Source organism: Bombus affinis, chromosome 7 (genome assembly GCF_024516045.1).
Source record: "Bombus affinis isolate iyBomAffi1 chromosome 7, iyBomAffi1.2, whole genome shotgun sequence".
Lineage (NCBI taxonomy): Eukaryota > Metazoa > Arthropoda > Insecta > Hymenoptera > Apidae > Bombus > Bombus affinis.
The window spans coordinates 9,418,457-9,435,883 of record NC_066350.1 but is presented as its reverse complement, the minus strand read 5'-3'; the positions used below and the strand labels follow the sequence as shown (position 1 = coordinate 9,435,883).

The 17,427-nt window shown below is 37.3% G+C and overlaps 1 protein-coding gene across 5 annotated transcripts; it reads right to left on the bottom strand.

Annotated features, from left to right (window-relative positions):
- Positions 1 to 1,119: 1,119 nt before the first annotated feature.
- On the bottom strand, positions 1,120 to 12,655 carry LOC126919048 (uncharacterized). 5 transcript variants are annotated; one of them, XM_050727736.1, is made up of 7 exons: positions 12,075 to 12,655; positions 6,419 to 6,567; positions 5,426 to 5,548; positions 5,027 to 5,339; positions 4,784 to 4,947; positions 2,795 to 2,932; positions 1,120 to 2,125 (listed from the first exon to the last, which is right to left on the bottom strand). In XM_050727736.1, exons 2-7 carry the CDS (start codon positions 6,527 to 6,529, stop codon positions 2,027 to 2,029), a joined length of 948 nt encoding a protein of 315 aa, XP_050583693.1. In that variant the 5' UTR covers positions 6,530 to 6,567; positions 12,075 to 12,655; the 3' UTR covers positions 1,120 to 2,026. The 5 variants fall into 5 exon arrangements, with proteins under 5 accessions (XP_050583693.1, XP_050583691.1, XP_050583692.1 ...); XM_050727734.1 differs by lacking the exon at positions 12,075 to 12,655 and adding an exon at positions 7,310 to 7,737; XM_050727735.1 differs by lacking the exon at positions 12,075 to 12,655 and adding an exon at positions 7,263 to 7,629.
- Positions 12,656 to 17,427: the final 4,772 nt, after the last annotated feature.

Here is a 17,427-nt window from a genome sequence, read left to right as displayed (position 1 = left end):
AGTGTTTTCTAATCTATAAGTCGCATACAAATATTTTATATAATTCTACCGAGTACAGTTGCATAATTTTGACAGTTTATCATTAGGAAACTGTGTGTGTGGCAGGAACATGCATTCGTTGTTTCCTAGCCTATTTTTCCGTTTCTCATTCGATAGAGTGTCTGAATAATGCTTTCACCGGACACGGAAGTTTAGACGAATAATTAATAGCTGTTTCCTCGAGTAGCACTTTTTGGTGTCGCGAGATTATTATCTCGTCTGTACGATGTGTGAATTGATTTCATTACGTACAGGCACCGATCAAAGATACTTGAGATAAACCTCACCTTTCTCTGCTATTTAATTACACAATTGCAACTTAAGCTACAAGATAACGATTTAAAGATAGTATTATATATTAAAATATGTATATGGAACTTTTACTTATGGTTTCGGTCTTCAATTATTCGTCCGAGGGACAAAGATCCCATTTCTCAGCGCTTCGTATTCATCAGCAGACCATTAGTGGTAATTACAGGTATCGCAAAACCTTCTGCATCGAATTTAGTATGATACATAATATATAATAGTATGAAGTATTTAAAATACAATCTAATTTGATATGTAACGGCATAATTTTCGTCTAATGACCTGTTAACCTCTCAACGTTTATTAATTAATTAAACTGTAAGTGTATTTTTCTTAGAAAACTCATCTTAAATTTTACTACCATGAGTATTGTGTATTCTTTATAGGAATATAAAAAGATGCCTTTTTATTTACATAGAGACTAGACTGCCGATATTTATATAAACTCACATTTTTATTCGATACAACTTATTATGATTAGCTTTGAATGTTTTATACACCTTTATGTGTTACGTGCAGTTTTGCAGTTTCAATTTTCCATAACTGCATAAAAACCTGCAGTGTATTAATGTTTATTAATAATTTATAGGGAAGCAAATCTTTCTCTAACCTGAAGAAAAGTCCTGAATAGATTAACGAAACAATTATGTACGTGGCATGACAACTGTACTTACGTCGTTCTCCTATCTAGAAAGTATCCCGGAAACCTTCAATTGAAAACTATTTTCCGATGATAGGCATTTACAAGGAAATGAGAAGTAACGTAACGAATTTCGTTTTACAAAAACGTACACACGTTTATTCGATCGAAAATACAATTAACAAGTTTGTAATTGTAATATTATATATATAATTGTAATTGTAAATGTAAGTGCTCGCAGCACTTCTCTACGATTCTGATATCGCACACTGTTATTTAATTTGTTAAAGCAATAACAGTGTAATATGTAAATTATTGCAGCGTTGTACTTCCTTGACAGCGGCACGCGACCATTGAACTATCGGCTTGGCGAACAATGATTTATGGCAACGAATTCGATAGGAACGGAGCGACGAACGATTAACCGCGATCGCAGCCATCGTCGAAATTCCATAAAATCAGCCTTCGTTGGGCAAGATTGATGTTAGCTATAAAGTGGGAGTTTAATCTCTACAGATTCCATGTTTCGTCTACACAACTTTGTTCTTTCATAAGTTACTACATAGTCGAATGACAAATGTATTTGTTCTTGACAAAAATGATCTGGTATTTTAATGCGCTACGCCTTCCTTTCAAAATTATCCGAGGTAACATTTCTATTATTCATATTTAATTAGGAGCAATTTTTCTTCAAAGGATAGAAAAGAATTTAGTTTCGATTGAGTTAATCAACGCACAAAAAGGTCGATAAATATAGTTCTTCCCGTAGAAAACAAATTTCTTTAGTAAAATATCTAACAGGCACCTCTAATTTCACCTAAGGTCCTTCCAATCAGGATTCTCGTAAAAAAAGAGAAAAGAAAAGAAACGACTATTCCATAATTTGGATTCTATCTTGATAATTCAGACTATTTGCACGGATCACTGGAGCCCGCCTCTCGATTCGTTCCCGAAGAATGGCGTGTGTCAATCAGGACCCCGTGAAAATACTTGAAGTAATAATTGAGCTATCTGATTGTCGCCTCTGAAGAGTTTCTTCTAGTGAGTATGCACATTCGTCTTTTCACCAGAGAAAAGGATATTATTTAATACTGGTTTAAGCAGTTCTACGGTTGATTGTGTTCGACGTGCTGAATTCTAAAAATCACAGAAAAAGTCATCTTTTAGTACGGTATTGACGAACATGCATGTTAAAATTTGTTCCGTTCTTTTCTGTATCGTTTTGAACGTTAATTATTAAATAATATAAACGAAGATTGGTGATAATGACTTCGGAAAATTTGAAACGAGAATGATAAATAATTGGTTTGTTCTTTGAATGCATTTATCGCGTCATCAATTTACCATTAGTTTGTACACTCTGGTAAAATTGATCAAAATATCCGGATACCTACTGTAGATAATTCTAAGCCAGCAACTAGCAAATTAATTTAGCATGCAATGGATTAGTTATTCATTTTAATTTCCACATATGTAACCGAGAAGTGTTCCACTTTAATCTCACGAATGATACGCATGAAGAACCGCAACGATTTTGTAATAAATCGAGTGAAGGGTGATATGTCTACGTTAATTAGTCAATGCGACGTAAAAGCTATGAAAAAAATCGTTGCATCGCAAATAAACTCGAGTAAAGTGTTGCAAGATAATCCTGACAACGCCCAATAATCGTTTCCATAAGAAAATTATCTATTCCTGTATTTATTAAAATTATCTATTCCTTTTGTTCGGTCAGTCTACAAAACATTAAGCGTCCAATCGAAAAAGAAATGATCCGATTAAGTAATTATAGGTTTTGCTACTTACCATTATCATCTTGCTCAGGACTTTGCTGACATTGGTAAGTAAGGTGAAACCAGAACCGAATACAGATGGTGGTACGTCCAAGGACACCCTCATCCTATCGAAAGTAGGGATATCTTCTGTGGTGACCGAGATCGATTTCTAAACACACGTAAAACCAGTCAATGATAGTTCGCCTTTCACAGTGTATAGGCTACACCGTGCGAACGATATAGTAAATAAATGTACCGATATCATAAAAAAAGGAAAAAAGGGATAATCGATTTATTCCTTTACATCCTTTTTTTCCTATTTGTCTTTTTTCTATCGATAGCATATCTATGGCGTCGTGTTTTCATGCAATAGTAATAACGTGTACGTAAATTATTCCTCTATGCATTAAGAAAAAAGAAATTAAAATAGGCGTGTCCGATACGTTGGTATTCCAATATAATTATCTAACATTCCGGTAAACTTCTTGGTACCTGCAATCGCGTTCAATATGTTCGCAATTATTTGACAATATCAATAATTAATTATCTCTTTACGATGCTACAATAAAATCGTGCAATCCTTCTAATACCGACTTTAGAGATTCTTAGAGATCCTCTTAAAGATCTTCAGAGAAGGGTAGGAAAGGATGCAGGACATCGATGGCATTCGTAAAAGACTGAAGTACTCGATTCAAAGACAAAGAAAACCTGATCGTGATTTTATTGAAAAAAACAATTATCATCATTATCAACATCTATCATTCATAAACGTACACCGTTAGAGTGTATATTTAAAGAGCGGTTAAATACTCTATTTACAATTGATTTGCACAACGTTGAGGTACATGGGACGAGACAGTCCCACAGCAACATACACCTAAAGAATTATTTACAGATCGCACAATGGTGAATCAATTTCATGGGTAACTTCTCGGTAACTTTAGCCCGGAAGTGATGAGACAGACGAGATAGGGGAGATCTCTTGCGTGTCATTCTTAATATTAGAACATTAATTGTGTCGCCTGTGTGATCCTGGCATTTTATCGGCCGTGCTAAAAAGAAAAATCCATTGTCGTAGATATATCGTCGTACAGTTACGAAAATTAAAGACGCTCGTTTATATAACATTCGTACAATCCTCTCGTTATTTTCTCTTTCTTTTTATCGCTTTTATTTATTTGTTCGCGCTTTAAGATGAATGTTTAGTTGCGTCATGGATCTTCTCTCAAGCGTGGCTGATCGATGATCCCTTTGGACGTGTCCAAAGGCCAAGGTCCAATGTCCTCGTTTGCACCACATCCGCTTTTTTAAGCCGTATAATACGCCCCTTGCGGTGGACCGTATTCGTACTGTTTATGCACAACAGTTATTTTAATTGGCGATTTTAACCGTAGCCGCTCGTTAAAGCGAATCTTCCAAAAGTGCTCCGTAGCGGGTTAATTCAGCACGCGATACTCGACGACTAGTAACGTAGTTATGTGTTTTTAATCGTTACGTTTTTGAGCAAGCAAGTTATTTGAAAAACTAAAACTGCCATGAAAATTTCTCTCATGGTATAATAATAAGTAAAGTAAGCGCATGCGTAGTTGGACGGTTGCAATGGAATAACGAAGGTTCGACGGATCGTTTTAGTATGCGAGGCTAAACGAACTCATGCCTCTAATTGTTATCTCTGGCGCGAATGAAACCTAACCGACATGCAAGTTTAACAAACGAGAGAGAAATGAAACGGAAGCTCCCTATTACTCCTAATCCCTTGTTAAATGTCTGCTTTCATGGCGAACGACTCTCCACAGCAAAGAGTGAACAAGCAAACAGAGGATAAAAGAACAGAGACTCATTACCGAGTGCTGTTACTAATTACGAGAGGTGACGAGCATAGAACTCACTTCCATGAGCAACATTCATCAGTTGCGGTGTAACAGCCGTGTTGTATAAATAGAAAATATAGAGAAGATAGAGAATAGAGAGAAAAGAGAAAAGGAGAAGAGAAAAAGAAAAACTGTTATGGTATTCCTACCCCGTCGCTAACATGTCCGTACGATCCGTAGTTGGTGCTTTCCTCGCTATGACCGAATTGTCCGTCGTTTTTGTTCTGACTCAACTGACTGAAGCTGCCGATCTTCTTACTCAAAAGGTTCGCAATAAGCGCGAGCGCGTTTGACGAGTCTCCCTTTCCTTCGTCTGAAAATCCCAAATTAAAGTAAACGAGTTATCGATTAAACAAGGTTCTGATGCAAAAAGTGTTTATCTCTTTTCTTACCTCCGCCGTGCGAATCGGACGACGACTTGGACGACTGGGACAAGCCACCGGCGATGGCAACAAGCGGTTGCAATTTCGAAACGGCAGAATTAGTCACTCCGTGCTTGAAGCTAGAGACGAAAGTTTGCGCGCTGTTTAGTACCGGTCCGATGCTTCCGCTCGCTGCTTTCAGTTTCGAAGCGACCAGATCACTGATGAACTTGCTGGTAGCCGAATGCTTGTTATCAATGCCATACGCAGCGTTCTTTACTTTATTTGCTTCATCCAACGTACCCAGCGCTTTAGTTTTCGCATCGATGAAGGAATCCAGCTTCTACAAAGAGGTTTCGATGTAAATAAAATCTCTTACGGTTTAAATCACAGGATTACTTTTCGAAGCAGAGAATGTCAGACACTTACGCCGAAAACGAAATTGATTATCCCATTAGACACGCCCAGCTTGATGACGCCGACTTTCCTCTTATCCCTGTCGGTCCTGTCTCCATCCGCCGCCTGATCATCGTCGGCCTCCACGATGTATATCTAACCGAAACGAATCATATTAATTTCTTCTCGAGACAGGAAATTCGTCGTGGAAACCATTTCATCGGGGAAACCACTTTCCCTCTGTGATCGTATTAAACGACGAGTCGAACGATCAAATTAAGCAACCGGGGAAAGGAGAGAAAGGATCAAACGTTTAACGTTTCATCGAAGTATATAACGTCGAGTCAGTGAAACTTCAAAGTGTCTTTAACCGATCGTTCCAGAAGATTCCACGAGACGGCATCGTTGACGATCAGACTTTACGTCTATCATCGTCGACCAAGTTCGATTATTATAGAGACAAGTAGCGCGAGTTTTACACACAAATTCTCCATCAACGAAGAGTGAAAGAGTCAAGAGAGGCTATGTACACTGCGTACGGCCACGTGCGCGCATCAGAATTTCAGTTACGCGCGCGTATCCGGCTTCGCGTGTCTGCGTTCGTCAAGTTAGTCAACTACTTTCACTCTTCGCTCGTTTCTTCGGCCCGCCGTGCTTCTCTCTTTTTCCATTCGGCTTATCGATCCGTCTCTCCGTTCCTCTTTCTTCTGTTTTCCTAATACGTTCTGCGTGATCATAGACACGATACGTGCGTACAAGCGAAGAAAGTAAGGGGATCGCAAACGAGCTCGGTTCACTCGAGCATCTACTTTGAATTCGTGTAAGAGGCTGCAATATAATAAAACCTCGAAATAGGCGCTTTCACTTTCGCGATTCACAGCGGGTCCCCTCTTGCGAGCCACATTTTGATTCCATTTGATATCCGTGGTTTTCGCGTGATTTCATACGCGTGCTGCGTAACGACTGCCTCCCTCCCTTGCCTTCCCATACTGCTCGTTCGTCGAAAAGAATTGTAATTGGCCTTACCTCGTTCAATGGATTGAGATCCTCGGATTCCGCTTCCCTTTTGACGATAGGGCTCGAGTACACGTAGACAACGAGCAACGCGAGGCCAAAGAGCACGTAAGTTATCCTCATTTTGCTTCCTCCTCTTTCGATACTCGGCTTCGTTTGTTCTAGGGAAAATCGTGTGTAATGAGTAGAGTGGAAACCATTACCGGTTTTTCGTTAAAATAAAACGACGACGATCTAACTAGAAATGTCAAGTGAAAGGATGACGGAGAACAAATAACATGGATTAAAAAACTATGAAAATTATATTCGTACGTTTATCAAGCGTAACGTCATACGAAAACTCGTGTTTGTAAAGTTCGTAATCATCCGAAACGAATCTATTGTACAAGAATAGGAGTTGACAGTCGATCGATTATGTGTCAAAGAAAATTACACGTCCTATAGATTTGCGAATAAACGCGAACGATTTTAATTAAAGACGGGAAAAAATAACAATATAACACAGAGACAGAAACTGCCAACGATCGATGGATCGATCGAATTATCAATCGATGGATCGATGGATAATTACAAATTTACGAACCATTAAAGACAATCGTAACTACAGACAAAATATATAATAATAACGACGAAGTGAAATTTTCACAAAACACTCTCCGAATCACGAAGGCGAAAATGAAAAATTACAATTAAAATTTGTAACAAGTTTGAACGACCTTTGATGGATCTAACCATTCTGTCAACGAAAGATACGAGTAGCGGATCTGTGTACGCAGCGGCAAAGAGGCCACGTGGTGATGCTGTCAGAAATACGAAGATACGCGTCGAGAATGAGTCGAATGTGTGATCAACTTACAGATAGCGTGCGAGCGTGGACGCGAGTGCGTGAGGCGAGATGTGTACCTGGCGGAGCGCGAGGCCCGTTTGAGGACCACGGTGAAGGAGATCCCGATGTCTTAGCAGGCCGAATGGGAACGAAGGCGAGCATGTGTGCCCCTTCGAGAATCGAGAATCGAGCTTCGAGAATCGCAAGCCTCGCCTCTCAGGTGGGGCAGGTTCGATTTGCTCCGCGAATCCCACGCAGCCTCGTTCTCTCGGCTCTCGAAATCAACGGATCTGTCCTGCGAGCTCGTGATGGGGATTCGTGACAACCTATTCGCGACTTTATACAACTATTTGCATAGGGGAAGATGCCACTAACTAGTGCGTGTCTAGACGATCGTCCGGGGAAGTGATTTCAAAATCGTGGAATAAGTGGCGTTTAATGGGACCAGGAATGGTGGGGTGATTCTTAGAGGTGGGAAACTGGAAAGGTCAGAGCTATTCGGGTGTGAAAGTGGAAAAAAACAAGTGGAACGATGTCATCGAACGACAGATCGCCTGCGGCGACAATGACAGTGATACAACTAAAGATAATCGTATTATGTAATGTTTCAGAAGGTAGTAAGAAACGTGTAATTGTGTTGGGTTGATAGGAGAGCCAGTCGGTCTTTTAACGTTGTTTAAGGTTTCTTTAACTCAGATGAATACTTTCAAACGATTCACACTGTTTAGGTTTATTTATAAAACAGATGGCTTTCGCTCGAACTTGTTATTGGAAGGTAATCTAAGACCCAGCAATACCCATAAACATGGAGCAGGACAAAATTTGTTTTTAGCCATTAGTATTACATTACATAATTATAAATTTGAAAAATATGTAAACGCGACTATTTGAAATTCTTCCTCGTTCTTCCTATTCTTCGGATACCTTTAGATTTTCACTTTCGTTAACAGAAATCGGTCTCTTCTCATTTTCGAAAGCGATATAATATAACTGATCAAATAGAAGAATTATATGGTGCTGTTACGCAAGTTGATTTACTTTTGTACGTATTCATAAAACCTGCATTACTCTCGTTGTTTCCTATTGGTAAGTTGCATCCCGCGCGTCCCTCCGTTGGAATTTTTACATAACGATGCAACTAATAAGGAAAACAAAATTGGTTATACGTCTTTACATAATTAGACGTTTTATACGCGAGACGTTGCGTTCCTAGCGTACTGTTCGCTATACGAAAATGGTTGCAGTTGAAAATTATTCGTAGAGTGATTGCAACCAACTGTTGCTTCGATTATCATCCAAGACATTAAGAGCCGGATAGGTACGTTGCAATTTCATTTTTGGCGGTCTAGGAAGGTACAGTTTGACGTCGCTTTCTCGCAGTATTATCTCATGTGATGTCGAAGCGTCGTAATATCGATTATGTAACGGTTAGTTTCTCCAAATTGGTTCGTTCTTCTTCCTCGCTTTACATATTGCGCTCGTGCCTGCCAGTCGTGACAAAACGACGTCGTGATCTTGTCTTAATTAACACTATGCTTTTAATTTTCTGTATTGTTTTCGTAATTGGACTCACAATGAAGTACCGGCTTTTAAGTTTCTTTTCTCTGACTTCGAATTGACTTCTTATCGACCTTTTTTCCGAATCTTTTGTTAAACCAAATCTCATAACTTGGATATTTTTAACAACGGATTTTTAATCGATAATTAAAGAAATGAAAATAACATGTATACTGAGTTTTACAAATATATGTAAGTATATCATGATGGATTTATTAATATACGTGTATTAATAAAATATATGGATTAATGGTAAATTAATGATCGAGAACAATTCGTGTTATCTTTCTGTGAAATCAGTAGATAGATGTATGAAATTTAAATCTTATCAATGATGTATTAAAATTAAATACACTATTTTTAATAATTATTAATATTAATATGTGAATAATCAGGTATTTTTTTCGTTATCAGCTCTTTAGATAGTAGAACTGCTAATAAAAAAGATCATAATTATCGGATCGGAAATGCACAACATGTTTTATCCATTTGTTTTACAAAGAATCGTTAAAAATTAAAAAATTCACCGTTATAAATTTGTAAAATTTCTTTCCGAATATTACAAGCTGATAATTTTAACCATTGCAGACAATTCTAGTTGCTGTTGTTCCATCGGTTCTTTGCAATTATCCGTGGAAACTGGATTGATTTCACTCACGATTACCACCGACTTACTTGTTCGGGAAATTTAATCGGGACGAACTTCACTTTCACCTTGACCATAGACTTGAAGTTATTCGAGATTTTCAGACTCCTCTTAAGTACAAAAAAAAAAGTTGTTTCAAGAGAGACTCCCATAAAACCACATTATCTTTATCGAACAATCTCATAGATCGCTCTCGTTAATTGCTCTATTCTTCGTAGCTAGAAAGAAATTAGAAAGGCACGATATCGTGCATCGTCAAGGACTCTATCATCCTCTAAAGCGAGCTTCGAAAATCCAATTAATTCGTAGCTGCATCGATGTGACGTTATCGTGAAATTCGAAAGCGCAATTTGAAATGCAGTCCGCGAACGCGTGGATAGAAAGGATCAAGGACGTACTTCCCGACTTGGTGCTCGAGTGCACTTGCTATCGATAGCCGACCCTACGTGCACGCGTTATTTTATGCGACATCTTTTTTCTCTTTTTATTCCCATCGTTCGAGCGCGTTACAAAATCCTATACTGTTCGTTGGTGAGCTCGGTTCACGGCTAAAGATGTTACGAAAACCTAAACGCGGGCTATTGCCAACGAGAGTACGCTCCATTTTAATGTCCAAGGTGATCACTCGAGTTTCGTGGAACGCACGGCCGTCGAAGAAAATACGAGGGAATTATGCAAATAAAAGAGAGGTTTGTTTTTTTGACCATGATTGTGCAACCATAAGTCCTCACTGGCGATCTTCTTAGCTTTTATTAATACTTATCACGTATAGTGGAATACCTTGATTCACGAACGTATTACGAAAACACCTGTTTGCGGTCGAAAAATGTCGCTTTGCTTTTATTCCCTTGGATCAGAATAAATCTCACAGTCGCTGCACGAGAACAGGATGAAATTGTCGGTCATAAGCGTAACCGAAACAACTTCGACACCTCCGTTATTCCCTGTTGCATTAAAATTTAAAAAGCTAAAAATTAATCCTTTCACAATGGAGAAGGTTTCTATTTAAAGGCACGTCTTCTGCCTATTCAACGTTTTATGCTATATAATAATTGCGTTATGATCGGTAACGCTTGCAGATAAGCATCTGCATCCCGATAAGGAGAACGATGTTTAGAAAGGAAACAGCGTTTCATCATTGGTAGACCTCGTTCCGCGAATGAAACGTGAAAGATGAAACGGGAATACGTTATCCTAGCGATTTGTCACGAGTTGCAAGTCGTCCTCGGATAAGAAAGAGGCTACGATCTAAAGTCGTTTAGACAACGGCGGGTAAAGGTTTTAGTTGGTTAAGTAGTACGAGCCGTTATGTGGTCAGACGGTCGTTCATCTTCGTTTCTCGTCGCGTGGTGCCACACAGCGCCTGGATGCGTAAACGCATGAGGTATTTTAAACGCGATTAGACTTGGTAACTTTCCAAACAGCTAGTGAGAGAGGGAGAACAGAACGGAGAAAGGATTAAAGAGAAACAAAGTGTCAATAAGCGTTAGAAAAAAGGTGTAGTCGAGCGTGAACGATATGGCGAAGTCTGAAAATCGGTCAAACGTTAGAGTTCACAGGTTCAGATGATCGAAGTATGTAATTTGCGATCTTCTTGGAACGAGAGGATTTAGAATTTCGTTCACAGGCGTAAGATGTATTATCTACGTAAACTGTAACTCAGAGCAATTTCCTTTGTAATTGAAAAAAATAAATCGTTAAGTAATTCACCGGCGAGTTATAAAACTAGAGCTTTTAGGATAAATAAGTTAGAAATGAATTGTAACTAGACTGTGAACGTTTATGCATTTACGAGAAATTTAACGATGCAGGGATACACGAAATGTAGATCACGCAAAAATATATATGTACAGTGAAAGAGAATAGTTATCGTATTTACTCGGTTGTATTCTAAAATATTTTTTTTAAATTCATTGTTGAATTACTAACGACGATGGACATTGATTTCTAAAAAACTGACCAATGTGTAATTCATAATATGGCCATAATTACGACTTAGATTCTAATTAACATTTTACTTTACAATTTTACTATATCACTTCCATCTACGATATAAAAAAATATTTCCTAAAGGGGAAGGAAGACAACGAGGATGAAATCCATTGAAAAAATCGGAAGGTATGCACTTGGGTAAAGCATTTGGAATGTATCGTTTGATCAATAACGAAAGTCGATAGTCTTGACGAAAGTAACGGATCGCACATCTCCCGAGAACAAGCAAGACGTTTTTTTAGCCGGTTCCGAAGAAAGGTAACCCGAGACAGGGCGAAGTGCTCATCTGGTCCCGGAGATAGCGGTTCTTGCGCAACGACTGGACCTCGAAAAGAAAGCGGATGCTCCGGCACCTCTCATTCCACGTTAGTTACCTGACCACGACAGATTCGTGTTTGCATTCGATGACTCTCCTTGTGCAACATACTTTAAGAGACAGGAACGATAAACTCCTTTGAAACGCTAAATTTGTTTCGTTCTCTAGTATCGTATAAATTCATATACAATCACTTACTTAAGTGATTTTCGTAACGAGAAAAGTGGTAAGCAACTTTCTAGTTGAAGAGCTGCAAACGCTAGAATTTTTTCCAGCTAATGTAACGCATTCATCTAACGTTCGTTATAAAACCACTCGATCGATTACTTACGTATCTGGATCACCTCGAACGCGGGTTTAACGATCGTCAGAGTTCACTGAGTATATCGTAACGGTTCAACCAGGCGATTTCGATGATTTTCACATTATATGATGGATATATCGCTCGATCGATCAATTATCAGGATCCGGAGTAACTGGTTTCGCGAATAGCGACAAAGTTGCACTCACTGTCGAGTAAACGGTCTCTAAAAAACCCACAAAAAATCGAAAAGTATAAATATCATTTGGCGACCAGGTCGGTCGAAACTTTCAATAACTGGCTGGTAGTTTCAGACGAAGGAAAACGATTTTTAACAACTATGGTATAACTAAGTTCCGTCGCACGTGCCTTCTTCAGTGACGTTCTGTAATGGTTCTCAACTTTCTCTGTCAATATTCACCACAAAATTCACTACGATGGCATACACTATTTCTTCTCTATCTTCGCTCTTTTCTCATAATCAGTATTTCAAACGGTAGCCGCGGGAAAACTCGATGTTTCTGGATACCTGCGTATCGCGAGACGTTTCATTCGCGGCGCCACAGAGCGGGCCAGTATCGGTACGTCGAAGCTCGATACGCGACGCCTCCGATGCCAGGATAGAGGCGAAGAGCCAGCCGCCACGAAGGAAAGTTGTAACGGGGAAATTGGTCGAATGAAACGCCCGCTACTCTATCGCTGGCAACGAAGGTGGGCGAAATTTATGGCGTAATTCTAGCGCCGCGTGACTTAATTCGTTCGAATCGTTTTTTCATCCGCTACCGGCATTTCCCCATAACGATTGACATACTTTGTTATTAAAGAAACCTACGTCATATCACGGGTTGTCACGATAAATTTAAAAATGCAAAAGTCCAGAGAGTAAGTAATATACAAAAATAGATATAGGAAATATCCAAAGTGGAGTACTCGTCCTAAGTTTTAATACGCGAAACAAATTGCCATGTAAATTCCATTTGTTTATTTCTTTCTCTCCCACCCAAAAAAATATATAAAATTACATACAAATCCACAGTCTGCCCAGTGTATTTCTCCGATGATCTCATTTACAGAAGAGACATAATTGACAATACCATTGATTTTAGCTCGTCACTGGTCTGTGAAAATTATACCGCGTATGTTTATGCATTTATACGAAATTCAAGAATGCGTAAACATATAAAAAATATGGAAAGCAAATTACCTCTCATAAGATACCTATTTGAAGTCCTATTTCATTAATGCCGACAAAAATGTAAATTTGCATAAAAGTCTAGTGATGATACGGGGGAAAGAGAAGAATTCTGATTGCATTATGAGTCATGAGCATTTTCTATTGTTCGAGAACACACGGACAAATATTCGTAGGAAATCATGAGCCTCTTAATGGGCTATACTACAATGCAAGGTAACGAACCGACCATGTAATGATTTGATTAATTGCATGATGTACTCTAACCCACTTTCTCATATTTCGGACGAAAGTTGCTGTTTCCCCGCATTATCGAAACTCTACCGCAAACATTCTCGAACGTGTTGAATAAGACCTAGGTCGGATGATTTACTATCAATCAGGATCTTCCGGCGGGATGATCGAGCTGCCGATCGGGTCGAAAGTGTACGATACTCTCCTTTTATACTCGGACGTACATGAACGTTAAAGATTCTAAAGTTCTCCGTTATACCGTGATAACCGACTATTGTTACTATTGTTACTATTGTTACTATTATTGTTACTATTATTGTTACCATTATTGTTACTATTATTGTTACTATTGTTACTATTGTTACTATTATTGTTACTATTCTTGTTACTATTGTTACTATTGTTACTATTATTGTTACTATTATTGTTACTATTATTACTATTATTATTATTACCTTATTTCACGTATATTTATGTGCAACATAATATGAACAAAAGAAAGAAAGTTTAAAAACATTATTACCATTGCCAGTGCGTTATGGTTATAGCGTCATAACCAGCAAAAGAGGGTAATAAAAAGCGTTAAAACGTCCTAACTTCAATTTCCACGGCAAATGAAATTGTTTACTAAAAGGTATAATTTACATCTCATGTAATTTATGAATTTATGAATTCATGGAATTTTTGAATTCTTGAAAATTTGAATTTTTGAAAATTTGAAAATTTGAAAATTTGAATTTTTGAAAATTTGAAAATTTGAAAATTTGAAAATTTGAATTTTTGAAAATTTGAAAATTTGAAAATTTGAATTTTTGAAAATTTGAAAATTTGAATTTTTGAAAATTTGAAAATTTGAAAATTTGAAAATTTGAATTTTTGAAAATTTGAATTTTTGAAAATTTGAATTTTTGAAAATTTGAAAATTTGAAAATTTGAAAATTTGAATTTTTGAAAATTTGAATTTTTTAATTTTTGAATTTTTAAAAATTTGAATTCTTGAAAAGGAGAATTCGCACGGTCACGACAGAGACCGCGACGTGGTCCATCCTAGAAAAGCGAGTTTCTTCCTCGCTAGCCAGACTGAATTGCATTTATGTAACGCTACCTGTGTCTACGTATGTTACATGTATCCTTTTACCAACCTCAGTTCGTCTATAATGGCTTCACGTGACTATGTACGTGTTTGTATAATATTTGCAGCGATGGGTCATAGGAACGTTCGAAGTTTCTATAGAAAATCTCGGGTCATTGTGTTTCATCGTATGGAGTTATGTCAGGTATATTTTACCTTCTGCGCTTCAGTAGCGCAATTAGAAATGCATCGATGACATGACAATTTTTATTTGCTTTTCATCTAACCGATAAAAAATGTGAAAAGGAAAGAAGTCGCTAAATAAATAAATTCCTATGTTTTTATTCGCAGGGGATTAAATGATTTTGAGAGAAGCTGCGGAGCTATCTAATTTCATAAAATTTCCAAACACATTTTTACAGTGAAATTTCATTTATTTGAATGGAATTTTAACGAGTGCTTGATTTATAGTTAGCGATGAAATCTAGTCTCTAATATATTTTTATCAGTTTTATTTATTCACTTTAACAACGAAATAAGTAAATCTGTTGCTCCTAAATAGACTTTATACGCTTCCTTTAATATAATTCTGAAGATTTTAAACATTAACATTTATAGATAGCTAATGAACAGCGAGAAATTCAAGTACAAGTCTGCTATACATTGCTAAACATATTGCATAAGGTTGTGCTTAGATCTGTTCTATATTTTTAAATTTAATACACAAAACTAAGCTTCTAACACTTTCTACCAATTAAGGACTATGTTTTCCGTGTTAAAAAAAGAATTACTTTCTTTTGCTTCTTGCGCTCTGTTTTCACTTGGTTATGTTAACGACGCAGAATTGTATATCATTACAATTACAAAACACATATTACATATCCGACAAATAGTTGTGCGGTTAGATTGAAAACAATATGAGGACCGGAAGGTTAGATGAATCCATTTATTTCAACGTGAACTCCTTTTATTACGCGAATGAAAAATTATAGTCAAAGGATCAACGAATCCTCTTTATGCAATCCAACATTTTTCCATTTTCATCGTCAATATCCGTTGGATGATTCTACTAAGGCGTGTATAATTTACAACCATTTAAAATTACAAAATTTAATATTTTATATTGATATACTCAAGAAGACTTTCTTTATTTTTCAAAAATAAATTAAATTTTCCAGCTTTTTTAATCTTCAGGTAACAGCTGATTTTTTAAAACCATAGTTGAACAGCAGTTCTGTTTCCACATTCGTGTTTGAGATAAAACACTACAGAGATCACCTAACGGATGTTGCAGATCGGAAGAAAAGGATTAATTTGTCAGACCGGGCTACACAAACTGTGTGATTCTCTGACGTTCCTCTCACATAAATGAACTTTTGCTGTATTCAAAACTGTGGATCAAGAAATTTATAGCGCCTTGTAGCGATCGTTAAGCATATGCGTATCAGTCCGCAACACGAATAAATACATATACCGTCTCTACTTTCTCCGCTCGGCCACGGAACTTCCTACATCGGTGCTATATTCAACAAGTCAACCATACGTTTATAAACAGCACTGCAGCCATAATACCGGTTTACGCGAATTACATCGATTCCATAATTTGCTTTTGCAAAACAATAAAGCGTTACGATATTGATACGAGTTCCTTCCCGACCAGAGAAAGTTCTTAATTTTCTTCGTCCCTCTGAGAACTCAATCTTATCGAACGGTAAGAAGGAACCAGCGTTACTCGTTGAAATTATATTTATATCGCGGCTTTCATAATGATAAAACGCGTGGCACAGGTACGAATTATTCACGAGAAAGGCGTAACGTTGATTGAGACCGTGCTCTGCAGGTGTCTTTTCTAACAAACAAAATATCACAAGACTGCAATGCAGTCATAGAAATCTACGTCTGTATGTATGTATGTACATATTTGTATATTGGCGTATTAAGTTCGTCAGAACGTGAATTCGTCCGAGTATGCATCCACGTAATCATGGCCTAAAACGTCATATCATTTTACTTTCAAAGAGAGCCTCGAAGAAAAACCGATCTTCTTGCATTGATTGCCAAAGAAGATCTCCATCAATAAAATTCCACGTGTCGAGATTGCGTGCGATTACACGATGCAACTCTCTATGCTGCTACATGAGCCATGTAACAAAGTGGATACACTTGTCCTGAGTCGCGTTTCGCAACGTGGACTTGCAATTAGTATCCTCTGAAGGCTTTTCTATCGAGAACAATTTCCAACGGCGGAGATTACCGCAACGCAGCTTCGATGTTAATTAGAAAGTTCAGAAATGGTCGAATAATCTGAAGAATCAGCAACGATGCGGTAATATTACTTTACAGGATATTTGTATTTGTTATTATCGGATACATTGTAAGTGCCACTTTAATTGTACTTTTCGTGATAAATTCGATTAGTTTGTCCCTATCACGCGAGATCTTTCGTAGTGATATTTAGTAACGTATAATTTCTTACAATTACAAAGTGTAGGATACTAACAGAATTTTGATAACTGATGATTTATTAGTTAAACCTGATGGCTACCTTTAAACTATAATATTATTATCATTAAAAAAACATATATATAAAAAATACGTGTATTATTAAAAAAAAGATTATTTTTAGATCCTTTGAGTTATAAAACTGGTTACGAAAGTCTTTTGCATTGATACAAAAAACCTCTGATGTAATGCAGCCATATTTGAATAACAAATGTACGTAAAAGTATACCTTTGTATGCACCAAATAGGAAAGTATATTATTACCATGATTTTAATAGGTAATTTATACTTATAAGCGATAGTATATCTTATAGTTTGAAATATAAAAGGTGTACAGTAAATAATTCCCATTTCCTCACGATCAAATGACACACGTTACTTTC